At 45.8% G+C, this 27,442-nt stretch overlaps 1 protein-coding gene across 5 annotated transcripts in view; it reads left to right on the forward strand.

Moving 5' to 3' along the window:
- LOC121290680 (Down syndrome cell adhesion molecule homolog) overlaps positions 1-27,442 on the forward strand; it is a 548,723-nt gene that overhangs the window by 281,007 nt on the left and 240,274 nt on the right. For all 5 annotated transcript variants that reach the window (XM_041211452.1, XM_041211450.1, XM_041211451.1 and 2 more), the window contains exons 3-4: positions 12,835-12,981; positions 19,308-19,586. In XM_041211452.1, coding sequence (XP_041067386.1) covers positions 12,835-12,981; positions 19,308-19,586 — 426 coding nt within the window. The remainder of the gene's footprint in view (positions 1-12,834; positions 12,982-19,307; positions 19,587-27,442) is intronic.

Consider the following 27,442-nt stretch of genomic DNA (forward strand, 5'->3'; position numbering starts at 1 on the left):
AGTTCTATCCATAGTGGATACTAGGTGATTGAGCATGGGGGCAGGGGGTGATGTGGATAAGGAATGAGGGCTAGGGTGACTATCACTCATGTACAGAACTGGGCCGATATCCCAGTATCCCAGTGAACGACGACGGACCTTCTAACCTGCTGCCTTGGCAACCACCTGATTCTGTTCCTACCTTGGGCCTGCTTTGGGAGGAGGCTGCCCCAAATCCAGCCCATCCCCACCACCCCATTATGAAGGTAGCATGGGCAGGCACCACTCGGGAGGTGAGATTGCAACATCAGGAAAAGGCCCAACTCACGATTCCCACCTTGAAGGGGAAATCCGGGCCAAAGCGTCTGCTTTTAGTTAGGTTAAGCGAGTAGAAAAGAAAATAGCAGATTGACTTAAATGTGGGAAAATGCAAGGTTGTCCATCTTGGTGGGGAGAATCGAAAAAATGTTATCTAAAAGGGGAGAGACTGCAGAATGCTGTGGTCCAGAGGGATCTGGGTGTCCTTGTGTATGAATCCCAACAGGTTAGCATGCAAGTACAGCAAGTAATAGAAAGAATAGTGGTCTTTATTGTAAGGGAGATGGAGTATAAAAGTAGCAAAGTTTTATCACAACTTTACAGCACATTGGCGAGATCACAGTTAGAGTATTGTGTTCAGTTCTAGTCTCTATATTTAAGGAAGGATATACTTGCATTGGAAGCAGTTTGAAGAATGTCACTAGGTTGATATTTCGGATGAATGGATTGTCTTATAAGGAAAGGTTGAGCGAATGGAGATTGAGAAGAGATTTTATTATAGGATTCTGAAGGGCTTGATAGGGTAGATGCTGAGAGGATGTTTCTCCCCTTTTGGGGATTCTAGGACTAGGGACACAGTTTCAAAATATGGAGTCTTCCATTTAAGTCAGAGATAGGGAGGAATTTATTTTCTCAGAGTTCCAGGCCACAATCAGCTCAGCTGTGATTTTATTGAACAGCGGAGCAGGCTGCAGGGGCCACATGGCCTATTCCTGTGCTAATGTTCTTTTGGAGGAACTGTGAGAAGGGAAGAAATATTGATCCCCTTTAAAGGAAATGTTGCAATGTTAGTACAACACATTCCAACGATCACCCACACACAATATGAGGCAGGTGTATTACTGTGATGTCGCTCACATTGGAATATATTGCTGTTTCTTCTTCAGTTCTCTGCCTGGAGGGTCATCCTTGGGAATTATTCGCCGAACCACATCAAAGTGTTGGTGTTTCTTTTTACTACAGGTAGGACAAGGAGGCCAGCCCCAGGTCCACCTCAGGGAGAAACAGGGGTTGACCCAATGCCACACGCTAGCCATCTAGCCAACTGAGCTAACCAGATCACTGTGTGACTCGTGTGTAATTACTGAAGAATATTTAGCTCCCTCTGAACTGTTTCCTTCCTGAAATCCTTCCTCTTGATTCCACCCCACCCCCACTCCCTCTAACTTGGCACTGGCCAAAGTTTGAAGCAAGCACATAAAATCACTTCATTGCCTCCTGCCAAGGTCGAAGTCCTGTCAGATGGATGTAAAGGATCCCATGGGGCCATTTTGAAGAAGAACAGCAGTGCTCCCCACCTCCCCCACTGCCTCCTCTCCCCCCTCCGCCCCCAACATTCATTTATTCCTCAACCAACATCACAAAAGCAGGTTATCTGATCATGCTTTCATTGCTGAAAATGGGATCTTGCTGTGTGCAAATTGGCTGCCGGGTTTCCTACATTACAGTAGTGATGAAACTTCAGAAGTGCTTTGAGATGATGTCCTGAAAAATCGGTGTCTCCTGCCGACACAAAATGGCCGTTGGCAAGTGAGCACTGGTCCGCGCAGACAACATGCTGCTCAGTTGGAAAAACAGTTTGTGTCTTGATTACACACAGGATATAATTCTGCTACGATATGTTCCAGGCAAACAAGATGGTCATAATAGGTTTAGTATTGCGCAATTGGGATAGACTTGGTGCATGATCTAAGTGAAGTTTGAAAAGGAGAAGTGTACTAATATCCTATATTGCAGCAAATGTAAATTCAACAGGATGACTTATAGTGTACTCACAAACAACTTGTAGGAAATGGCCACAAATTGAACACCTTAAGATATCACAGCTTTAAACAATGAAGGTCCCCGCTGGCCCACGCCCATTACCATCAAACTCCCTCTGCCCCCTCACCCACTCCGGGTTTGGGGAAACCTTGTGCCCAGGTCTGTGCTTTAAGAGTAAACATAACGGAGAAACACTAGAACTATGCATTCACAGCATTGGCAGAAAACGCAGCAGTCCTGAAAACATGAAAGACATTACATAAATGCAAACCTTCCGTTCCTTTCATTCGAGTCAATGCGGAGAGCAAGGCTCTGTAACTGCTACGGAAAATACTGCCATTTAATAGCCATCGGCGTCTTATAAAAACCTGCAGAACGTGAAGAGTTAATGGTGTTCAGTGTAGGAGAGGAAACAATACTTGTTAACAGCCGGCATTAAGGTTGGGACATGCTCCACCAGCACTGATAGACTGAGCCATCTCCTCTTGAAAAGTAAATAATATATAAGGGGAAAAAAATTCCAGGTTTCTATTATGGATGAATCATGTGCTGAGTTTCTCAAAAAACATTGGATTAATAATAACCTGATTTCTTTGCATTTAAGGATGACAGTCAGAAGGAATTAGATTTTTCTGCAGTAAAGTGAGTTTGATTAAATTAAATGTGCCTGGAGAAGAGAACGTTCCCTGGGATCAGCAGGGCAATCAGCGCATGTCATTCCTGATGGCGGGAGCTCTCTGAATGCTTTGAAGTAACGCTGACTCGCTGTTTAGTCCTTGTTGCTGATGACAGGCTGTCTGTATTAATAAAAAATGCTCCTCTTTCAAAAGGCAATGTTGCAAATATACATATAGAAACGTTTACTTTACATCATTATTTTGGGTTGGCTGTTTGCCACGGTTAGCGAAAAGACAATATATCTCGGATTCTGTTCAGTATAATGCACATGCACTCACACACGCATACACTCACACACTTCATACTTACATGAATACATACTTACATGCACACATTCACAGAAACCCTCACACATGCATGCGCGTTCACACATACACAATTACAAGCAGTCATGTAGAAACACAGACATAAACATACTCACACACGCATACTGACACCCACACACACCCACTTCACACTTATTTGCACACACAATAACATACACACATAAACACTTACACAGACACAAACACACACACTCTCACAAAACATTTATGAACACACTTGCATACACATACATACTAATACACACACACACACACACACACACACATACACGTATGCAGATTAACATATACCCAAACTTGCATATTAGACATATTAGAAATCCAGAAGATGTGACTGGTCAACCCCAATGACCTGTTCCCACTGGAGCTACTTACTGAGCATCTGAGGCAGAGACACAGACAGAGTCGAGCCACCTGCCTTTCTCAGTCATGAAATAGCCTTTGGCATAAAGGAATCTGCAGAGAAAAGCAGGAAACAGCGAAAAACAGGAAGGTTTTTGTGAATGTTGTGATTCTACAATTGAGGGATCTTTGTACTGGAGCTGGCAATTTGAGCTCAAGCCCCACCTGGGTTAGACATTGCCTGATGAGAAACTGATGTCTAACACAGCATGAGGTTCTGATTCACTTCCGGGGCTATGCCAAGTTTCATTATACTAGACTGGGTGACATTAGGGTGGCTGCAAATGGTATCAGTGTCCGAGGTTAGGATGGGAAATTTATCAGCCAAATGGTTCCCACTCTCTGTTGTTCAGTAATTCCTGCTGGAAATGTACACAGATGTAAGATGGGCGGTAACAATTGGCCAGGGCTGTGCTGATCCCCAAAGACATAAACCTCATAGCACTCACTGTGTAGCCTTAAGCATTGGAAAAGTAGCCTCTCAGCAAGATATTGAGACATGCCTATGAAACTGTATTCCAGAACGAGTCTTATAGAAGGGGATAATTCCCAATTTGATATCTGGGGAATAACAGTTAAGAGCTCAGTGCATAGTTTACCAGTAACATGGAGCTATCTGCCTGCAGTGACCCCCCAAGCCACGCAGCAGTTTTGGTGCAGCCAGCTAGCTCAGTTGGCTAGTTGGCTAGAGTGTGGTGTAGGGTAATGTCACCAGCATGGGTACAATCCCTGTGCTGGCTGAGGTAGCTCTTGAGGCCTGCTTCATCCCCTCACCCCATAGCTATTTCCATGATGAACAACCCTCTGACAACGAGGACACTGGCCAGGATTTTCACGGGGGTGAGCCCCGTACATAAAATGATATGAGGTGATGTCGGGTGAGTGTCCTGGTGTCACTGCATGCCATCGCGATATTTCGTTGGGCGGGTGTGCGATGATCTCCGATGCGTGCCCGCCATTCATTAACGGGCCACTTAAGGCCCTTGAGGCGCCAATCGACAGCGATTTTTCGGCGCCCGTGCAATCTTCAGGTTGGCGCATGGGCACAACGGGCAGGCGGGTAGGACACATTTATATAAACTTCATCCACGGGTGGGATAAGAGGAATCAGTGGGATCGCGAGTGTGCTCTGTCAAATATTGATGTTTCAAAGTTACTGACACTTACCTGTGTGACCTGCGATACTTCAAAACACATACCAGCTGCTTGGTCTGAACTCACAGCCTTCAGGTCAGCACTCTGCAGTGAGGAATCTTTTTTGGGCCCACAAGTTTCAGGAAGCCTTCCCTTAGCCTGGGAATGTGAGCTGAACACTCCACTGGAGGCACCTCCTCTGAGGAGGAAGGGAGGGCTAGAAGGGGGAGGAGGCCAGGAGTGCACATTCAGCCTCCAGGGGAGTCACCTTTGGGAGGACAGGTGCAGGCACAAGGGGCACAGGGCCAAGAGGTAATCCAAGGCAGATGGGGCCGCAGAAGGCCACTATCCTGCTGCCAGGGTTTACAGGCGGTGAAGCAGCTACCTCAATATGTCTGAGGTGCACTGCCAAAGGATGCTTTGTCTCTCAAGGGACACAGTCAACTATATCTGTCAGATGATTGGGCCTGAGATCTCCGCTAACTGTGTGGGTGGACACCCCATGCCAGTGGCTCTAAAGTCACAGCTGCCCTCAATTTCTATGCCTCTGGCTCCTTCCAGGGCTTGGTGGGTGATCTTTGTGGTACCTCCCAATCAGCTGTTCACACTTGTGTCAAGCAGGTTACAGACGCTCTGTTCAGATGTGCATTGACCTTCATCCGTTACCGTTGGGATCAGGCAAATCAGACACAGCAAACCAGAGGCTTCACGGCCATTGCTGGCTTCTCCTGTGTCCAGGGTGCTATAGACTGTACACATGTGGCCATCAAGGCGTCAGCAGGTGAGCCCGGTGCCTTTGTCAACAGGAAGGGCTTCCACTCCATGAATGTGCAGATAGTGTGTGACCACATGATGCAGATTCTACAAGTCTGTGCAAGGTATCCAGGCAGCTCCCATGACGCCTACATCCTCAGACACTCCCAAGTGCCGGAGCTCTTCAGTGCTCCAGCCCGGCTGGATGGATGGCTGCTGGGTGACAAGGGCTATCCCCTCAGAAGGTGGCTCATGACACCTCTCCCCCATCCAAGAACAGAAGCTGAGCAGCGGTACAATAGGAGACAGGGCACCACAAGGGCTGTGGTGGAGAGAGCCATTGGTCTTCTCAAGATGCGTTTCCGATGCCTGGACTGCTCAGAGGGCGCACTCCAATACCCCCCAGATCGTCTGTCGCTGATAGTGGTTGCACTCTCCACAATCTTACACTGGAAAGGGGGAACACTGTGGACAATGAAGATATTGACACAGTGGCTGGGGCTGCACACGATGAGTCCAGCAGTGAGTCTGAGGATGAGCATGTGCAGGGAAATGCTGAGGGGGTTGATGCTGACCCAGGCATACTCCAGGGAGGCAGGGACACCCAGGAGGCTTTAATCCAATGAACCTTCAGCTAGCACACCACATATGGACCTCCAGGACAAGCCTGGGCTGTAACCTCCATATTCGAGACCTGAGTGCAAAATCTACCTGGTTAGGAACATTAATAAGTTCCTTGTTAATAAAGCTGAATGTCCCACAAATCATCATAGCATTATTGGTAACCATCCACATGCAGAAACAAAGAAAAGAGGCACCCTCAGCCAAGGTGACATGTCTGAATTTAATATTACAACCAAAGGAACTTAACAAAACAAAATGACAAAGGTATTAAAAATCACACCAATTCATAAAGACCTCATCTTGGGCCAACACAAAAGCACCAGTGATAAACCCATGGTGTGCCTAAGATGCTTTATGTTTATGTTTTCAGGTGCTACGTCTTGGTGCTGACCCTTTGCTGGGAGTGGCATCTGAGCCAGCCTGCTGACTCTGCTGTCCTGTTGGCCTCGATGACCTTGTTGGTTGTCCTCTGGCCCGTGGAGCCAGTGCTGGCCTCGCCTGGGAGGGAGCTGCCAGTTCCACAGTTGGCATCTCCCCAGTCATCACAGCCTCACCAGATGCAATGGTCACTGGCAGAGGGGCAGAGGAGCTGCCACCCTCATCTAGAGCACAGAGAGGAGCCCACAGAGACGACAGGCAGCTGCTGCGCTGACATGAGGTCACTTCGGACTTCCCTGCTCACCCCGGATGGATGGGCAACAAGCTGCCCAGACCATCTCCCGCATTGGCACTGACCAGCTGAGGTCAATGTCGATGTGAGGGCTTGCTGGTCTGAGCACATCCCCAGAGCACAGCCCTGATTGGTCTCCTGGAAGAGCCTCGCCATGAGAGTCACCACTCTCTCCATGGAGGATGCATGGCACTCAGCCATGAGGCTCATTGCTTTCACAATAGTTTGTGTAGACTCCTCCACCATGGACACCAAGCCAAGCACAGCCTCATGTATCTCCCCCAGATGCTCCCGCACACTCGGCCGCATTTCCTGCATCTGCTGTGTCGCGGACAACCCCAGGGGCACATCATCAGGCACTGACTGTCTCTGCCAGCTCCTTCAGCTACTGTGAAGTGCCCTCACTGCTGTGCCCCGGGGCACTAGCCGATGTTCTAATTCCCACCGAGGTGCTAGTATCTGCGCTGGTGCCTGCCTGGCAGAGATGGTGTGACGCTGGTCAGTCCGTGACTCCAGGGCCCTCAGGTGTGAGAGGGGGCCTCTGCTGCTTCTCCTCCCGGCCCTGCTCTGCTGATGCTGAAAGGAAGAACAAGGACGTTGGATCAGTGAACATGGAGACAATGTCAATGTGCATCCCTGTCCCCCAGATCATTATGCGCTCATCCTACCATAAGCAATGGTGAAGCCATGTTGCAAACTTCAATCACTGAACATTCAGCACTGCCATGGCTGCTGGGAGAACAATGCTGACCTCCCTGCTGGGCACATATACCCGCCCATGGCACCCCAGCCTCACCAACACCAGTGAACCTGGGCGCATGGAGCCTCTCCAAATCTAGGGTTTCCTGCTCAAAGCAGCCGAGAATTGCCAACTGTGCCGGGCACCGCCAGTCCTCACCCGCTCGGTGGCTTAATGTACATTCTTCTGCTGAAAAGGAGAGAAGAGCATTGATTAGTGCTACTTGTACCTGAACTCTCTTCACAGACGGCCCAACCCAACCAGAGTGGGACATTGCAGGGCTCCAGAGCCTCCTCACCCCGCTGCTGCTGAACACTCACACAAAGATGCTAGGCCTATTTCCCCCCACCCCCTTGGCCAAATGCTGCCTGCATCACACTAGGCACCACACAGTCTAACCTTCCATAACTAGGAGGCGCAAGCACATGGAGCGCAGAGGACAGCAAATCAATCGGTGCCAATGCCACCTTGAATCTCCCTCCCAGCATGTTATCACCCTGACTTTGACATGTCCTGGAGTTCCAGCACTGTGCCCGGGTGCAGCTCCTCCAGGTTGCCCCTAAAACAGTCATGTGGGTCTCAGTGTACCACATGCTGCGGGGGCAGAATCCATCTCTTCACCACCCTCTCAGGGTGACCTCCGCATGGGCAATATCTGCTGGCCCACCCAGTGAAGGACACTGGCCGTCAATGATTCAATGCAGTCACTACACTCAGACTTGGGGGCGTGGGGTGAGGGCGCCGGGGGGGAAAGCCTACTTGCTGGGTTAAGTGACCAATGCCAACATGGTACTCACCCTTCCTGAGTGCAACAGGTCATTGAAGCGCTTGTGACACTGTACCCATGTGCGTCGCACCACATCACATGAGCTCACCACCTCTGCCACCTCCTCCCAGGCAGGTTTGGTCAAGCGGGGTTGGGGGTGGGGGGGTGGCGGGGGAGCCTCCTCTTCCCGTCCTGGGGTACCAGATCCTCCCGCCGTGCTGCCACCCCCTCGAGGAGGGTAGCAAGGCAATCATTGGAAAAATGAGGGGCACAGTGACCCCCTGCCCTACCCTCCTGCCGGGCCTGCTCACCAGCAGCGCTCTGGGGAACCTTTCCACTGGCCGTGATCTACAGCCTTGGAAAGGCTGCAGCAGCTTTTTAAAACTGGCAGCGGGGTCGCCGTTGGAGCCGGAGATCATTGCAGTCCCACCACCGCCCACCCACTCCCGCTGTCCTCGGGAGCCGCGATTCTTAACTGGCCTTGATCGGCCCACCCACGTAAAATGGCGGCGTGGACCCGGTCGTGGGCAGTGACCGGGTCCGCTCCCGCCCACACTCGCTCCCACACCGCCCGCCCGACAAACAGAAAACTCTGCCCACTATGTTAGAGAGAGAGAGAGAGAGAGAGAGAGCAGCTTTCTGCAACCCAGTATTTGGTCACAAGCTTTTGAACCAGTCAAATAGTCTTTTTCTCGTTAGGAGCCTTTATATACAAGCCTTCCAATTTAAACCGGTATTTGAGTTTGAGCCAGCTAAAACTTTTACTAAGGAAAATTAAACATACCAACAGCTCCCTCTGTATACCCAGTTTGGAACATACATTTTACTCGGTCTTTCATCACTTAAGCTACTGTCTCTGAACAAACAAAGAATATATAATGCTGACTGTTTCTATTAGTCTCTTCTTTGACTTCCAGTAGTTTTGGCTGTCAAGCAAATCTTTTATATAAAACATATGTGGCATCCTCTGTGTCAGATTGACTTGACCTTTCAGAGATTTAATCAGCCCAATTTTGCATATATTCCTCAGCATTATTGAGTTGCACGACACTCAATTGTTTAATCTGCACTGAAACTCAGAGAACTAAAATCGAATTATTTCAAAAGTCATCTCCTTACTTGCGTGAGACTGTGAATTGTAAATAAGCTATTTCTGAGGCTCAGGAATCATTTGCTTTGATATTAGGCCCTGGCTGGCTCATAGACACAGTTAGTAATGATAGAGGGGAGGAAAAATTGTTTAGCATGTCAGTTTGATTTTATTTATTGAATTGTTTGGGTAACTCATTACATTACTTTGTAATATAGGTTCTCAGGATTCAGCTCCAGTGGGTAATTTTGCTGTCAGGATAAAACATGTCCTAAGCAGAGGAGTTTTGCAGCAAAGCATCTCCTCATGGGAGGCATGTATTTCAGACAAATTTTCACCTGCCTCCACTTCGAGACATTTTATACAATGCCAATCACATTAATATGAAGTTTTACTTTACTTGTGCAGAAAGAGCTCTTAAAACCAAGGATTCCAGTTGGCATTTCTTTTCTCCCCCACTTTTAGCCCCTTATCCAATTTATGTACCTGTGTTTTTCTTTCAGCTGCGAGACCTCAGATCTATTTCACTACTTGTCATGGCAGGATTTCAACTTGTGATTATTCAGTTGAAAGTTCAGTACCAACAGGCTGCTGTGTTCATTTTCTAAATTAAAAGCAAAAATCAGTACAAAGACACTGGAAACACACCACAAGTTGGTCTGTACCTGTGGACAGAACCCATGGGACTAGTTTCTTGGGAACTTTTGTGGGGTCACCAGTCGTATGACTGCTACTTAGCTGAGGTTGCCAGTTGAGGTCACCGATCACATGTCAGTGATTAGATTTAGGACTTTCTTTGTCTCTACAGCTTCAATGCTGGGCCATGTACTTACTTCGTGAACTATCTAATGTGCCAACAGTTACTTAAATTAGATATAGCGCTTTTTTATTCTTCAAAATGTACCTCTAATATGCTAGTAGAAATATATGAAACTGGGGCTCATGCACCGTTTAGCTGTGGCGCAGAGTTGGAAGATTGTAAATCCAGAGACTTGAGCACAAAAACCTGTACCAACATTCCAGTGCAGTACTGAGGGAGTGCTGCAATGCTGGAGGTGCCATCTTTTGGATCAGATGTTAAACCGAGGCCCTGTTTCAAGTGGATGCAAAAGATCTCACAGCACTGTTTCTGGCTGATAATTATCCCTCAATCAACAATCACAAAAAAATAGATTATCTGGTCATTATTACATTGTTTCTCGTGGGATCTTACTGTGCTTCCTACATTATAATGGTGACCACACTTTGAAAGTACTTGATTGTCTGTGAAGCACTTTGAGATGTCCTTCGGCTTTTAAAGATACTATAGACATAATAATATTTATTGTTCTTTATTTATCTTGTGTAATAGTCAACAAAGCAATTAGGAATAAATTTTGAGAGTTACTTGATATTTAGAGTCACTCAGATGCTAAAGTTCAAATGAAGTGGTTGCTACACAACCAGTTTGCTTCAAGTTCTAGTGATGTGAGAACATTCTACAAAACAGTGTAAAGAATGGACTTGAAGCCATGGCCTCTATGGTTTTGAATTTCTCTTACCAATGTTGCTTCCAGTGGTGATGTTGCGCCACTTACGACATTAACAGTCGATTGACTTTTCAGTTTTTTATTCATGCACATGAGCTCTGGGCAAAGAGAGACCTGTTCTTTCTTTTGACTTATCCCCGTGTTGGTAACACAATAGGAGGCTGTAACCAGATATGAGGTTCCTACAGAATGCATCATTACTATCAAGATTTCAAAAATATCGTGTAGTGTTGTGAATTGGGACAGATGGGATCAAATGTGGCATGTGCTGAAATTGTTTGCAATAAAGCCTGTTATTTGTGTGATATCCGTACTGATGATCGATGGCTGTATTTTGGTTTTAATATGGTTCCCCTTTTCCCTATCCCCTTATTTGAATTTGATTACAACAAAAATGTTTATTTTGGGTTTTAAAATAGAGAGATTACTTTTTTAATTCAGCCCAAGTATCATATAAATACAAAACTGGGTAAATGTTAGAATCATATAAACTGTTAGCACATAAGGAACTGATTGCCCCATGTTGTCAGAGCTGGTTCTATGCTTGAATGATCCATAGCTAGTCCCATCACCTCCTACTCTCTCCATAGCTGCCTATCTTTCTCTGTGCCATAAGGTTTTAGCAGTGGTCTCTGCCCCAACTACTGCATGTGCAAAGTATTCAAGACTGTCACAACTCTCTGCATTTCTCACCCTCTTAGTTGGTGACCTCGTCTCCAAACTGACTCCTCAAGCAGAGGAAATAGTCAACCCTTATTCAGCTACTCTAAAGCCGGGGTTGTACCCTGTGACTTGAAGTGATCTATCCATGGTCCTGTACTGCGAGACTTTGCACTCACACGGAATTCACCCGAGTTTCCATTTGATAAAATGAGCCCATCGGACCAAGTTCTAATAATTCGATAAACAAACAAAGAAAATCAGCTTGCAAAAGCTAAAGCCCAACAAAAGCTTGGCTGAAATGACTTAACCAAGAGAAAATCTTCTTGGGGAGGTGGTGACATTGTGGTATTGTCATTGGGCTAGAACTCAGGATTACTCAGGGTAATGCTCTGGGGACCCAGCTTGAAATCGCATCATGACAGATGGTGAAGTTTGAATTTAATTGAAATCTTCAATTTAAAAATGCCTGACGATGATCATGAAACCATTGCCAATTGTAGTAAAAATGTAAAAACCCACCTGGTTCACTAATGCCCCTCTGAACAAGGGCAATTAGGGATGGACAATAAATGCTGGTCCAGTCAGCAGCACCCTCATCCCATGAACGAATAAAATAAAATAAGAACTGTTAAAAATCAATTGTGTTTCCTGTTCGGGCACTCTGACATAAGGGTGAGTAGAACTGGTTTATGCCTGCAGTACAAAGCTGACTCATGGTGAACCTGAAGCTGATTGATTTTTTTACCATGTCTGACCTTCCTTCCACTGAAATTCACAGAACAGTAGCTGAGGCACTTTTGGAGTCTCATTTCCTAGTGTGAAGTTACAAGGCAATATTTTTTCAAGCCAATGGAAAATTAGGCACTGTTTAGGGGAGATGGTGGTGTTGTGGTAATGTCACTGGGCTGGTAATCTAGAGGCCTAGCCTAATACTTGGGGCGTGGGTTCAAATCCCACCATGGTAGCTGCTGGAATTTAAATTTCATTAATAAACCTGGAATATGAAGCTAGTCTTAGTAATGGTGACCACGAAACTGTCATTGGTTGTGATTAAAAACCCCATCTGGTTCACTAATGCCCTTTAGGGAAGGAAATCTGCCATCCTTACCTGGTCTGGCCTACATGTGACTCCAGACCCACAGCAATGTGGTTGATTCTTAACTGTCCTCTGAAATGGCTATTAGAGGTGGGCAACAAATGCTGGCCTTTGTCAGCAACACCCACAACCATGAAAAGAATAAAGAAAAAAAAAATCTACGCAGCCAGGTTGCTGATTCGTTACCAGTCCGAATAGAGCGAGGATTAATTTCGCCCTCACCACCCCCCTTCAGTAATATTATTTCAAAATGAACTTTCCTGGAAAAGAACTAATCGTGTCTCAAATCATTCTGTTTTTCAGGATCTAGATTCCACATCACGCCTACCGGAGCCTTGTATATATTAGACGTACAGAACGAGGATGGCTTATACAATTACCGTTGTATCACACGGCACAGATACACTGGTGAAACGAGGCAGAGCAACAGCGCCCGGCTATTTGTGTCAGGTACAGCCCTCCTCCATGTGCCCGCATGGGTCCATGAGATAAATGGCCTCCTTCTGTTGTTGCATTATGTGGTGAAAACAAACAAAGAGAAAGTACGCAGGAGAAAGTGTAAAAAAAGAGGCTTGCACAGATGATACCAGAACACAAGAAATAGGAGCATGAGTAGACATTATGGCCTGGCCCATTGAGCCTGCTTCGCCATTCAATACAAACATGGCTGATCTTTGGCTTCAACTCCACTTTCCTGCCCGCTCCCTGCATCCCCTGATTCCCTGAAAGACTAACAATCTGTCTTTCTTAGCCATAAATATATTCAACGCTGGAACATCCACAATCCTCTGGGGTAGAGAATTCCAAAGATTCACAAGTCTTTGAGTCCTTTACCCTGAGATTGTGCCCCCGTGTTTTTGTTTCTGCAGGTCAGAAAATCCATCTCTCAGCATCCACCCTATCAAGCCCCTTCAGGATCTTGTAAGTTTCAAAGCCTCTCATTCTTCCCAACTCCAGAGAATATAAGCCCAATTTACTCAGCTTCTCATCATAGGACGACCTCCTCATCCCAGGCACCTTGTACTGCCTCCAATGCATGTATATCCTCTCTTAAATGTGGGAACCAAAACTGCACACAGTGTTCCAGATGTGGCCTCACCAAAAACCTGAATTGACGGGTACAACTATCAGAAATGTCAAAACACTCTGGGTCACTTCTCACTAGAAAAGAGTCAGAATCACTCATGATCACAAATCACGAAGGGGCTTGGCAGGTCAGACGTAGAGGAGGGGATTCCGCTTGTGAGCGAGTCCAAAACAAAGGGCCATAAATATAATTGTCACCAATAAATCCAATAAGGAACTCAGGTGAAACATCTTTACTGAGAGAAGGTGGTGAGAATGTGGAACTCCCTACCAAATGGAGTAGTTGAGGTGAATAACTTGGAAGCATTTAAGGGGAAAATAGATAAGCACATGAGCGAGAAAGGAGTAAGAGGATCGGGTGCGATGAAGTTTTGTGGGAGGAGGCTGATGTGGAGCATACACCTGTAAACAAAGACCTGTTAAGTCTAGTGGCCCGGATCTGTGCTTTGTAATTCTATGTGATACACCGCAGGCCAGTCATGTATAGCTCTCTATCAGGACTGATGGATCCAAAGCTTCTTTACAGATGTTGACTGCCCTTCTTCATGTTTCAAGCATTTTCTGTTTTTGAGGACAAGACTTTAGAGAAGATGCAGAAGAGATGTATCAGGGATGAGGGTCTTCAGTTACATCAGGATGCTAGGAATAATGGGATTTTTCTTCTTAGAACGGAGAAGGCTAAGGGAAAAGTTTAGAGAAGTGTGCAAAATTGTAAGGGGCTTTGTTAGAGTAGATAGGGAGAAACTATTTCCACTAGTGCGGGGTGGGGGAGGGGTCAGAAAACAGAGGACCCAGATTTAAGGTAATTAGTAAAGGAAACAGTGGACAATGAAGGGATTTTTTTTTATAGCAAGCTGTTACGATCTGGAATGCATTGCCTGAAACGATTTAAGACAAAGATGAGGCGAATTTTTTTTCTCTCAGAGGGCCCTGAGTCTTTGGAATTCTCTTCCTCAAAAGGCAGTGGAAGCAGAGCCTTTGAATACTTTAAGGCAGAGGTAGATAGATCCTTGATTAACATGGGGGCAAAAGGTTATCGGGGATAGGCGAGAGATTACAATCAGATCAGCCATGATTTTATTGAATGTAGGAGCAGGCTTGAAGGGCCGAGTGGCCTACTCCTGCTCCTGGTTCGTATATTTGTAATTGGATAAATTATTGAAGGGCGGGGTAGGGAGGGTGGAATTTTTCAGGGCTATGGGGAAAGAGCAGAGGGAGTGGGACTATTTAGATATCTCTTTCAAAGAGCCAGCACAGGTATAATGGGCTGAATGGTCTCCTTTGTGCTTCGTGATTCCATAATTTTTTTGAGCTAGAATATAATTTAGGCAGACAGTACAAGGCAACAATGAGGGAGTGCCAAATTGTTGGGAACACTATCCTTCAAATGAGAAATTAAACCAAGACCTCATGAGGCAGCTCCATTAAAGGTCCTTTGGCACTATTCAGTGAAGAACAAGGAGCTCTCCTGGTGTCTTGACCAATGTTTATCTCTCAGCCAAAACTAAGTTAACTTGTTATTCATCTCTATTGCACATGGGATCTTGCTATGTGCAAAACAGTTCCTCTGCCTCCCCATATAACAAGAATCACTGCATTTCAATGTAACTCATCATTAGGAAATTACTTAAGATTTTTTCAAGGGAGGTGTCACAGAGATAATATCGGTGGATGGAGGCTCAATCAAAGTCTACTGTTTGCATGTCTATTGTATGAGGGCCATATTGGGCTTAGCTGTATAACCAGCGGTATATTTGATTAAGGAAAAAGATAGATAGTATTTGCAGCAAACTTGTCGTTAAATGCTGCCCTTAAAACCGAATAGATGGAAAAATAATTGAAGCAACGAAACATGAGTTCCATAAATGTCAGCTTAGCTCAGTTAGTAGCATTCTTGATTCTTAGAGTAGAATTCTCCCCCCGTTGGGGGGGGCGTTGTGTGGGGGCAGGCACGGGCGGGCGCGGACCCGATCGGCGCCCCCAATCGGGTCTGCGTCGCTATTTTACGTGACCGGGCCAATTTAGGCCTACCCAGTGTGACGTGCACCCGGAAGCGCTGTGCGCTCCCTGTGCGGGCGAGGGGGGAGGGTCTCTGAGTCGAGAGTGCGCTCTTTCGAGCATGCGCGTGAAAGAGCGCAGAAATCTCCCTGAGGCACAGAGGTACCTCAGGGAGATTAGTTTTAAGTTTTAACAGTTCAATAAAGTGTCACATGGGCTGCCACACGTGCATTAATTTCAATAAAAATTTTTGAGAAAATTTAAAATCATTCGTGAAACCTCATCCCGCCCGTGGATGAGGTTCCATGAAAAATGCGAAGGCCGTCTGGGCTCTTCACCTGTCCCCCGCCCGCCAACCTTAAGGTTGGATGGGCAGCTCTGTTAATTATTTTAATTGTTAGTTAAATGGCCTTAATAGGCCTTTGACAGTTCGGTGGGCACACAGTCGACTTGGTTGCACACCCGCCAAACTGAAAATCTAAATGATGTGCGGTGATATCAGGATGCACGCCTGATGTCACCCTGCGTCATTTCACGCCTCGGCAAGTGAGCCCTGCCCCCGCTCGCCGAGCCTAAGGCTCTTTCCTTTAGTTGTGGGTTCAAAACACACTCCAGGGCTGAGCACATGATCGTGGCACATATATTGGTTTGTACTAAGGATGTTCTGCATTTTGGAGAGCTTGTGTTTTAGTGGAAGGCATTGACCATCTATAACAAGAGAGAATCTAATCATCTCCCTTTAACAGTCAATAGTATTAGCAAGGTAACGGCAAAATACTGCGGATGCTGGAAATCTGAAACAAAAACAAAAAATGCTGGAAAAACTCAGCAGGTCTGACAGCAAACGTGGAGAGAAAGACAGAGTTAATGTTTCGAGTCGGTATGACTCTTCTTCAGAGCTACGGTATTACCATCACTGAATCCCCCCATCATCAACATCCTGGGGGTTACCATTGTCCAGAAACTGAACTAGACTAGCCATATAAAGACTTTAGCTACAAGAGCAGGTCAGAGGCTACAAATCCTGTGGCGAGCAACTCACCTCCTGACACCCCAAATCCTATTCACCATCTACAAGGCACAAGTTCGGAGCGTGATAAAATACGCTGCAATCTCTTGGATGAGTGCAGCTCCAACAATGTTCAAGAAGCTCAGCATTGTCCAGGACAAAACAGCCTGCTTGATTAACACCCCATCCATCATCTTCAACATTCACACCCACCATCACTGACACACAGTGGCAGCAGTGTGTACCAAATACAGGATGCACTGCAACAACTTGCCAAACCTCCTTAGACAGCACCTTCCACCTTCCAAACCTATGACCTCTATCACCTAGAAGGATAAGGGAGCTGGACACATGGGAACACCACTGCCTGTAAGTTCCCTGTTAAGCCACGCACCATCCTGACTTGAATCTATATTGCTGTTTATTCACAGTTGCTGAGTCAAAATCCTAGATGCTTTCCTAACAGCACTTTGGATGTACCTACACCAGCCAGACTGCAGCATTTCAAGAAGGCAGCTCACCAGCACCTTTACAAGGGCAATTAGGAATGGGCAACAAATGCTGGCCTTGCCAGTAATCCTCATATTCCATTAAAGAAAACAATTAGATATTAAGCCAAGGTTCAGGTGAATGGAGGAGATCTCATGACATCATTTGAAGAAACAAAGGGAGTAAAAGAGATCAACTACTAATTCAGGCACATCTGTGGACAGAGCTCAGGTTGATAACCTATTGTCAGAACAGTCGAGAGGTCATCAGCCAGTTCTGAAAAAAGATTGTCGACCTGAAATGTTAACTCTCCTTCTTTCTCCCTAGCCACTGCCTGACCTGAATTTTCTGTTTTTATTTCACGTTTTCAGCATTCGAAATATTTTGCTTTTGTTCAGAGTATTTCATTGCTGCTTTTGGGACTTTGTTGTTTGCATAACAATGACTACAATTGGAAAGTAATCCAGTGGGTGTGATACACTTTGAAATGTGCTGGAGATATGTTAAACACCAAAAACTTGCATTTATATTGTTACAATCCCCGTAGAGACCAATAACTTTTAAAAAGAGATGGATTTCCCAGTGACTGATGAAAGCTTTTAATCTGACAAACACATTAAAATCAATAATATAGATCAAGCATCAATTAACAGGCAACTAATACATCAAACTAAAGAAAAAGTACTTTCACATGAACTAACTACTGCAACGAAAATATGTCATACAAAACCCTTTCACTATGCACTGTGCTTCTGGCTGATAGATAGAATTATAGGAACAGTCCCACTGTCACTCACAGCTCTCCAGCAAACGTTCTCCCCACCATAACAAAAACAGAATTACCTGGAAAAACTCAGCAGGTCTGGCAGCATCAGCGGAGAAGAAAAGAGTTGACGTTTCGAGTCCTCATGACCCTTCAACAGTTCTGAATGTCAACTCTTTTCTTCTCCGCTGATGCTGCCAGACCTGCTGAGTTTTTCCAGGTATTTCTGTTTTTGTTTTGGATTTCCAGCATCCGCAGTTTTTTGTTTTTGTTCTCCCCACCATGCCAGGTTGAAACTCCCAGTGTCCTTCAACAATCATTCCACTCCAACTTGACAACTCACCATTCCTTAAGTCTTTAAGATCCCTCTCTGTTCTGTCCCCTTTCTTTTGAACAGAAACGCAATTCTTAGAAATATTCCATTTAGTTAACACCAAAACCGTTCACCCTGCTTTCCCACTGCAGTAGCTTTTTTGTCTCTGTGTATCAAACAGCAGCTGTCCTTTTCTGTGAAATACTGTGAAAGGTGTTAAAACTGCCATCCTACCTCAAAGGGTTTCTGTTTGACTTTCTCTCCCCTTAGCAACTGGATCACATGGGCATATCTCTGAATGGAGGTCTTTATCTGGAATTCTGTTTTACTTTGAGTTAAAGGTACATTTCAAAATGTAACTGTTGTGAAGTTCAGTGGTTATGACAATATAGCAGCTATAATGTAGGAAAAGCATCCCAAGACACTTTGTAGAGATATAAGTGAATAATGGGGACCAAACCGCAGGAGAAATAATTTTAAGGGGTGACCAAAAGCTTGGTTGAAGAGGTGGGTTTTAAGGAAGGTCTTAAAGGAGGCAAAAGAGTTTTGGGAGGAAATTCCAGAGCATGGGTTGTGGACAGTATTGGACTAGATTACAAGATCAGCCCTGGAGTGAAGCTTGAACTCATCGCATTCTAATCTAGAGGTGGGAGCATCAAGTTAAAACTCATAGATGTGTTAGAGGGCTTGAGCATCTCTGACTGGGAAGGCAAAAGTAGCCAGGGTTTCCAGTCTGACTGTTGGAAATGTGAAAGGGTTGACGATAGGTGAAGACCAGATTGGTTTCAGCTATGCTGCCCTCTTTGGTTGAATTGTGGCCAACCTTCACTGGCAAGCCTCACACAGACAAATGGTGACTCCGAGCAAAGCGCTGGAAGGGATGTCCATTGTGGACCTCCTCCATCCCAGCAGAAGCCAACACCTTCTGGAGAGGGCAGGAGTTGGTGGGGGCAGGGGCAATGTTAAAATGGAACTGACAGCAATTTGAGTATTGAGAGCAGATACTCTCTCACTCTGCTGAGTTTTGTGTGGGAATTTGAAGCTTGTCTTTGGTTGCTGTTACAGGGCCACGTGCATGATCCCATGTGTCAAATACGTGAGTGTGATTTTCTCCACAGATCCTGCTAACTCGGCTCCGACAGTCCTGGACGGATTTAACCACCAATCGGTCATGGCGGATCAACGGGTTGAATTGCCTTGCAAAGCGTCTGGGCACCCTGCCCCGAAATACCGCTGGGTGAAAGACAATGCCCCCCTAGCACGAGACAGCAGGTTCAGGCAAACTGTCACCGGGCTACTCATTATGAAGGCAGTCCCAGCAGACACAGGAAGGTACATCTGTGAGGTGTGGAACAGCTTCGGGAACGCAGAAGTCGTCGGGCGCCTGAACGTAAAACGTAAGTCAATGTCACACCCATTGCAGACACTGGCTGTCGTCAGTATGAGAGATGTTTACTGATCTAAGAGACCCTGTCATACTAACGTTAGGCCTATTGTCATATCTCGTGTATCCAGTTCACACATTCCCAGTCTCTGTTAGAGTTCGCTGAGCTTCGTTGCCTGTAGACCATGAACCAGACAACACAGGAGGAGGCCATTCAGCCCAGCATGCTTGTGCTTGTCTTTTAAAGAGATATCCAATTAGCCCCACTCTTTCCCCTCAGCTCTGCACATTTCTCCTTTTCAGCTATTCATCCAATTCCCTTTGGAAAGTCACTAATCAATCGGCTTCCATCACCCTTTCAGGCAGTGCATTCCAGATCCTAACAAGTTGCTGCATGAAAACATTCTCCTCATTTTCGCCCCTGCACTTTTTTGCAAAGAATGAATGAATTTGCATACTAATTTAGTACCGCACTTCGCCGCTAGTAAGATAGGGGGTACTCTGGAGTGCTGTGTGCTCAGAAACTAAAATGCTGCAAAAATGAAGTATTTAGGTTATGGAAGGACTTTTCCATTGATGCCATTAAGGCCTTTAGCAGAGCAGAAAGAAACATTTGAACAAGATTTTTAAACAACAACTTAGATTTTTCTAGCGCCTTCAACGTAGTAAAACCTCTCCAGATACTTCACAGGAGCATTATCAACCAACACTTGACGCCAAGCCAGAATAGGCGACAACCGAACAGGCCAACGAAGCAACTTTTGAGGAAGGTCTTAAAGGAGTAAAGAGAGGTAGAGAGAATTAATAGGACAGGAAGGGAATTCCAGAAGTTAGGGCCCAGGCAGCTGAAGGCAGGACCACCAATCGTAGAGTGAAGTAAACCAAGGATGGAAAGGACCAGAAGTAGAGGAGTGCGGGTATCTCCGAAGGTTGTGGGGCTGGGGGAGATTACAGAGAAATGAAGGAGCAAGGCTATGTAGGGAATTGAAAACAAGGATCAGAATTTTAAAACGGAGGTGCTGCTGGACCAGAATCCAATTCAGGTCAGTGAACCCTGTGGCCGTGCTTTGTGCAGGAACAGCTTTTCAATGGATTTTTTTGTTTTAAACTCCATCCGTTGAAATGAACAAAACCACCATATTACTGGTTCTGAAGGAATGGGAGAGCGTTTAGCCTGTTAGGTTGTCAGTGGCCATTCATTTTGGCCTTCATTTTCCTCTATCTCTGGTAAAGTCACCTGCAACTTAAAGTGGATTGTTTAATTAGCAGGAGATTGTTATTATTATTGGCTATCCCTCACTAGTGAGGATGATGGTCTTCCATGAGTCTGAAGATGAGGCTGATTCTGGATTGGCAGAGTTTATGGCACGTGGGGCATTTGTTGTCACCTGGGATGTCTGGCACACAGCCATCAGCCATCAACACACAGTTATCACTTCGGGTCACGGTGTGTTCTTTCTGTCATGCTCACTTTTCCTCTTCGTTTTGTCATCATTGGTCTCAAAATGCTGAGAACCTTCCCACAGTGTCTGCTGCCATCTGGTTCGGTCCAAGGCGATGGTCTCCCAGGAGTTGATGTCAATGTTGCAATTCTTCATGCTGGTTTTCAGCGCATCCTCGAAGCATTTCTTCTGCCCTCCTCAGGGGGGACCTGACTGCCCCGACTGAGCTGGGAGAAGACGATCTGCTTTGGGAGCCTGGTATCTGACACCTGAACTATTTGACCGACCCAACGAAGCTGATGGGGGATGATCATAGCCTCGATGCTTATGGCCGCCCGCTTGTGAGAGGACACTGATGTTGGTGCATCTGAATCCCATCTAACCTGAAAGACCTTCCCCAGGGTGTACTGATGGTATGACTCCAGTGCTTTGAGGTGCCTCTTGTAGGTTGTTCACGTTTCAGCCTGTACAATAAGGAAGGGATCACAACAACATTGTAGTTCATGAGCTTAATTTCAGTTTTGATGTTGCAATCTTCAAACACTTGTTTTCTTGGGTGGCCAAAGGTTGTACCAGCTGATTTCAGGCGATCCTGGATTTCTTCATCAGTGTCAGACTTCTGTGAAAGACAACTTTCAAGGTACTGGAAGTGTTCCACATTTTTCAGGCACTCATCACGAGTCCTAATCAATGGGGCTGGCATGTGTGTATTTGGAGCTTGCTGATGGAGGACTTTGGATTTCTGAACTTTGAGTAAAAGCCCCATCTTCTTGCAAGTCTCAGTAAATACGCGATGATTCTCTGGAGACCTGTTTCCAACACAACACTCACTGCAGCATCAGCAGCATATTGGGGCTCAATGACTGAGGTCGGGGTGATCTTTATTTTTGATCAGAGTCATCTGAGATTAAATAGTTTACAGTCCGCTAGATAAATAAGCTGCACTCCAGCAGGGAGCTTGTCTCCAGTCAGATGGAGCGTGGCAGCAAGGGAGATCGAAAAAAGAGTTGGAGAGATCATACAACCTTGCTTGACTCCTGCCTTAACCTGGAAAGGGCCTGTAATGGATCCATTGTTAAGAATCATTGCTCACATATCATCCTGAAGCAGACGAAGGATGGTAATGAACTTTGGAGGACATCCATACGTCAGCAGAAGCTTCCAGAGTGCCTCACAATTTACAGAGTTGAAGGCCTTTGTCAGAAGAATGCTGTTTAGGGAGGTTGATGTTGTGCACGACATTTTTCTTTAGTTGGCAAGCTGTAAAAACCATGTCGGCCGTGCCTCTTGATGGCCTAAACCCACCCTGAGATTCGGGGAGTGGCTCTTCAGCATGTGTAATAACTCAATTCAGAAGGGTTCTTGTAATGATCTTTCCTGAAATGGACAGCAGGGAGATGCCTCTGTATTTCCAAAGATCCCTTTCCTTGATAATTGTCACAATCATGATGCCCTTAAGATCATTCAGGAATTCCTCTTCGTTCCAGATCAGTAGGATCAGCATATGGAACTGTAATGTTGATTCCTCTCCTCCATGCTTAAAAATTTCAGAGGGGATCCCATCACCTCCTGCTGCTTTGTTTTTCTTCATATGTGTGGTGGTTTTCATCATCATCGTAGACATTGATGGAGTTCCCAGCTAGTCTCTGACTTTATGTTGCAGGATGGTGTTGAAAACACTCTAGTCAACAATTGATTCTTGATTGAAAAGGTCCTCAAAATGCTCCCTCCAATGAATGTTGACAGCTCCCCTCTCCTTGATCAGGCCTTCCCCCCATCCTTAGGCCATAGAGGGGCTGGACCTTGAGTACTTGGGCCATAAGTGGTCATTGTGGAAGTGAAGAAGCCACAGATATCATTAATGTCAGTAAGATATTGAATTTCCTTTGTCTTGTCTGCCCACCACATGTTTTTCATGTAACGGCTGCACCTTTGTACCTTGGCCTTTAATTGTTGGTAAAGCAGTTTCTTTTGTTTTGAATTTGGATCATTTTTCCTGGCACTGAAATGTTTGCACTTGCGATCAATCAGTTCATTGATGTCCTAATCATTTTCACCAAACCAATCCTGATGTTTCTTGACAGAGAATCCAGGTTTCTCTTTGCGGGCATTGATGATATTGGCCTTAAGGACATCGCAAGTACAGTGGAAGGGGAAGGCGGTGACGTAGTGGTATTGTCACTGGGGTGGTGATCCAGAGACCCAGGGTAATGCTCTGGGGACATGGGTTTGAATCCCACCAGGGCAGATGGTGGAATTTGAATTCAATAAATATCTGGAATTAAAAGTACAATGACGACCGTGAAACCATTGTGGATGTTGTAAAAACCCATTTGGTTCACTAATGTCCTTTAGGGAAGGAAATCTGCTGTCCTCACCTGGTCTGGCCTACATGTGACTCCAGACCTGCAGCAATGTGGTTGACTCTTAAAAGTGCTCTCTGAACAAGGGCAATTAGGGATGGGCAATAAATGCTGGCCTAGCCAGCGACACCCACATCCCACGAACAAATGAGAAAAAAAGTGGACACTCTTCTTCTGTTCTTGATTAAGTTTTTCCCTAAAGTACCGTTGGAATCGGTCTGTTTCGATTGAATCCCTCAGAGCTTCGACGTTGATCCTTTGTGGACATCTCTTCTGTTGTACCCGTTGTTTGGGAGCCAGTTTGATGGACATAATTGGACGAATAAGCCGGTGATCAGTCCAGCAGTCATCAGCTCCTGTCATTGCTCTGGCGGTGCGGACATCTTTGCGATTCTGGGCACAGACATAATCGACCCGGTGCTAGTGCTTGGACTGTGGATGTTGTCATGACATTTTGTACTTCTCTTCTGTGGAACACGGTATTGATGATGATCAGCCCACGTTCTGCACATTTGGTGAGGAGGAGAATGCTGTTGGAGGTGACTTTTCCAATTCCTTCCCTGCCAATATTTCCATTCCAGAGTTTGGAATCTCTTCTGACTCTGGCATTGAAGTCTCCGAGAAGAATGAGCCTGTTCTCCATTGGAACATCACAAAGAGCTTGGTCAAGTTTGGCATAGAAATCTTCCTTGGTTTTGTCGTTGGCATCCAGATTTGTGGGGCGCATGCACTGATCGCAGTGGCGAATTGGCTGCTTGTCATTTTGAGACAAAGAGTCATGAGGCCCTGATCACTTCCAAGAGGGAACTCGTAGGGTAGAATTTTACGTTCCATGGATGGGCACGCGCCTGACCCAAATGGGAGTAAATTCACACAAGATGAAGTCGGGTGCACTCGGGCAATATTTCGCCGTTAGAAGAGTGTCTGCCGACAATTAACCTTATTAAGGGCACAATTGTAAGCGATATTTCATGGCCCGTCCAACCATATGATTGGCTGATTGGCCAATTGGCCTGGTGGCCTTTACATTTTTGATGAAACCTCATCCAAGGGCAGGATGAAATCTCCGTTAGGATATAAAATAGAAAGAAATATCTGGGGACAGCATTTTTATAAGGTAAGCTTTCAGGTGCTTGATTGTGCTGCGTGGACATTTTTTGCAGCGTTTTTTTGCTTTCTTTTATTACTTGGAGGCCTGCAGTTCCCCGGGGCAGCTGTCTGCCTTCAGGGAGCTCAGTGGAAGCGCTCACCTACCTGCACCTGCGCTGACACTGGCGCCTGCCATCCTCCTGTCCCCGCTCCAGCAGCGCTGAGCTTTTCAGGGTGAAATCGCGGTTGGGGGTCCATTGCGGTCTGCTCCCGGGCCGGCCGATTGCATGCGCCCAACGAATGCAAAACCCATGAAGCTGGTTCACAAGTTCATTCTTGTTGGCAAGTCCAACTTTGCGTGCTTCTTCTGACTTCCTTTTCCAGAAGAAATTATAGCACCTCGGAGTTCCTTGAGCTGCCCCTGTCCACCTCTCCGGGTCTCGCTCAGACTGGCGATGATGATGTTATATCACTGGAGTTCTCGGGTGACAAATGCCGTGTGATGCACTGGGCATCCACTCACAGGTGCGCCCATGAGGATTCTGGTGTTTGAGGTCCCACTACTTGTGCTTTTTGTGTGTTTCTGCCACAGAAGGTGATCCCTCTACAAGCACCTATTGAGTCAGAAGAGGTGAAGCAGACTATGCTTAGGGCACCTTTTCTAGCCCCCTCCCCAATAAGGAGGAAGCAGAGTGGATCCAAAAGAGAGCTGCTCAGTCACAGTTCCAGCTGCCAAAAAGCACCCCTGCCTCACCTGAGTGCCAGACAACCATCTTGTAGCTGCAGCCCCTGTGCCAGATCATGACTCGAAGATCCCAGACAGCACAATCCTGCTCTGGTTGCCATTTACTGTTCGCTGAACGGCTTGGGAGATGTGCTCGGAAAGAATGATGTCTGTGCGTCACATCTGTTAGCATGGAGAGACCATTGCACACCAGCTTCCGCATAAGTCTTGGCCAAGTTAAACCTTGATCCAATGGCAAAGAAGCCAAGACGACTGGAGGTTTTGTTCTGCTGTAGCCTTCGCCCACCAGACCAGTCATTGAGACATTCCAGATGGTATATCTTCCTCTGCCCGTTTTGCCATTGAGGACTTGTTTGCCAGAGCCCCATCTGCTGAGTATTTCTAAGGTTCCTAACAGGCCTTCATGGTAACTGAAGCGACCCAGGACAGAAGGAGTCCCGCCATACTTCACTGTGTTTTGATCAACACTTTCTTACTGCTTGTCCAGGTTCCATGGTGAGGATGAGGAGGTGGACTTTGGATCCCAGCAGGAGATTACAAACCCTGATGACTATTGATCTACCTTTGAAAACGGCAAAGGAGCAAGACAATGCGGGATTTTAGATTTCACCCAGCTTTTAGTTTAGCTTAAATTTCAATTCTTCATAAGTCACCAAGATCCGTTGCAGATTATTTTACTGTGCTCGTGGTCCCCAGTAAAATGATTGAAAACAGAACTTTCCCTTAATTTTAGCCATTCCTGTTGCCCAAGGCAAGTGAAATTCCATTTTCAGACAACATGTTCAATTTAAAGGCACAATCCTCAAAAAGATGAGGGATGTTGTTGCCTGAAGTACCAATTCGGAGCTCTAACATGAATACTTGTTCTGACTGGTTTGCAATCACTAGAAGTGCAAGTGTCAACATTTGAGTGACAGTCCAAACCAATTTATATCTTGGAATTGATCCATCAACTCAATGAATTCATAACAACAACAATGTGCATTTATATAGCACTTTTAACATAATAGAATCATAGAATGGTTACAGCACAGAGGAGGCCATTCAGCTTATCAATTTCTGTGCTGGCCCTCTGCACAAACAATTCACCTAGTGCCATTCTCCCGCTATTTCCCCATAGCACCGCATATCCAGATAATGATCCAGTTCCCTTTTGACTGCCTTGAATGAACCTGCCTCTACCACACTCTCAGGAAGCGCACAGATCCTGATTACTCACTTTGTGAAAAAGCTTTACCTCACGTCACCATTTCTTCTTTTGCTAATTAGCTTAAATCTCTGCCCTCTTGCTCTCAATCCTTCCACCAATGGGAACAGTTTCTCCCCATCTACTCTGTTCAGACCTCTCATTATCTCGAATAGTTCTATCAAATCTCCCCTCAATCTTCTCTTCTCCAAGCAGAAGAACCCCAACTTCTCCAATCTATCTGTGTAACTGAAGTTCCTTAAGCCTGGAACCATTCAATTGAATTGTTACTGCACCCTCTCTAATGCCTTCACGTCCTTCCTAAAGTGTGGTGCCCAGAATTGAACGCAATACTCTAGTTGAGACTGAACCTGTGTTTTGTACAGAATTGCCCTAACTTACTTGCTTTTGTACTCTATGCCACTATTGATAAAGCCCAGAATGCTGTAAGTTTTATTAACCATGCCCTCATCTGTCCTGGCATCTTCAATGATTGTGTGTATATATCCCCAGGTTCCTCTGCTCCAGCACCCTCTTTAGAATTGTACCCTTTATTTTATATTGTCTCTCTCTCTCTGTGTTCTTCCTATCAAAATGAATCACCTCACACTTCTCTGCATTATTTCATCTGCCCCCTGGCCTCCCATTCCACCAACCTGTCAATGCCCTTCTAAAGTTCTACACCATCCTCCTCACAGTTTATAGTATTTCCAGGTTTTGTGTTGCCTGAAAATGTTGACATTTTTGATATTGTGCCTTGTATGCAAGGTCTGGGTCATTAACATGCATCAGGAAAAGTAGGGGTCCTAACAATGACCCTTGGGGAACTCAACTACAAACCTTCCTCAAGTCTGAAAAACAACCATTCACTGCTGCTCTTTAGCCAATTTCATATCCGTGTTGTTAATGTCCCTTTTATTCCATAAGCTCTAACTTTGCACCCGTCTGTTGTGTGGCTCTTTATCAAATGCCTTTTGGAAGTCCATGTACACCACATCAACAGCATTATCCTTATCAGCCCTCCCAGTTACCTCATTAAAAAAC

The sequence above is a fragment of the Carcharodon carcharias genome, chromosome 18 (assembly GCF_017639515.1).
Source record: "Carcharodon carcharias isolate sCarCar2 chromosome 18, sCarCar2.pri, whole genome shotgun sequence".
NCBI lineage: Eukaryota > Metazoa > Chordata > Chondrichthyes > Lamniformes > Lamnidae > Carcharodon > Carcharodon carcharias.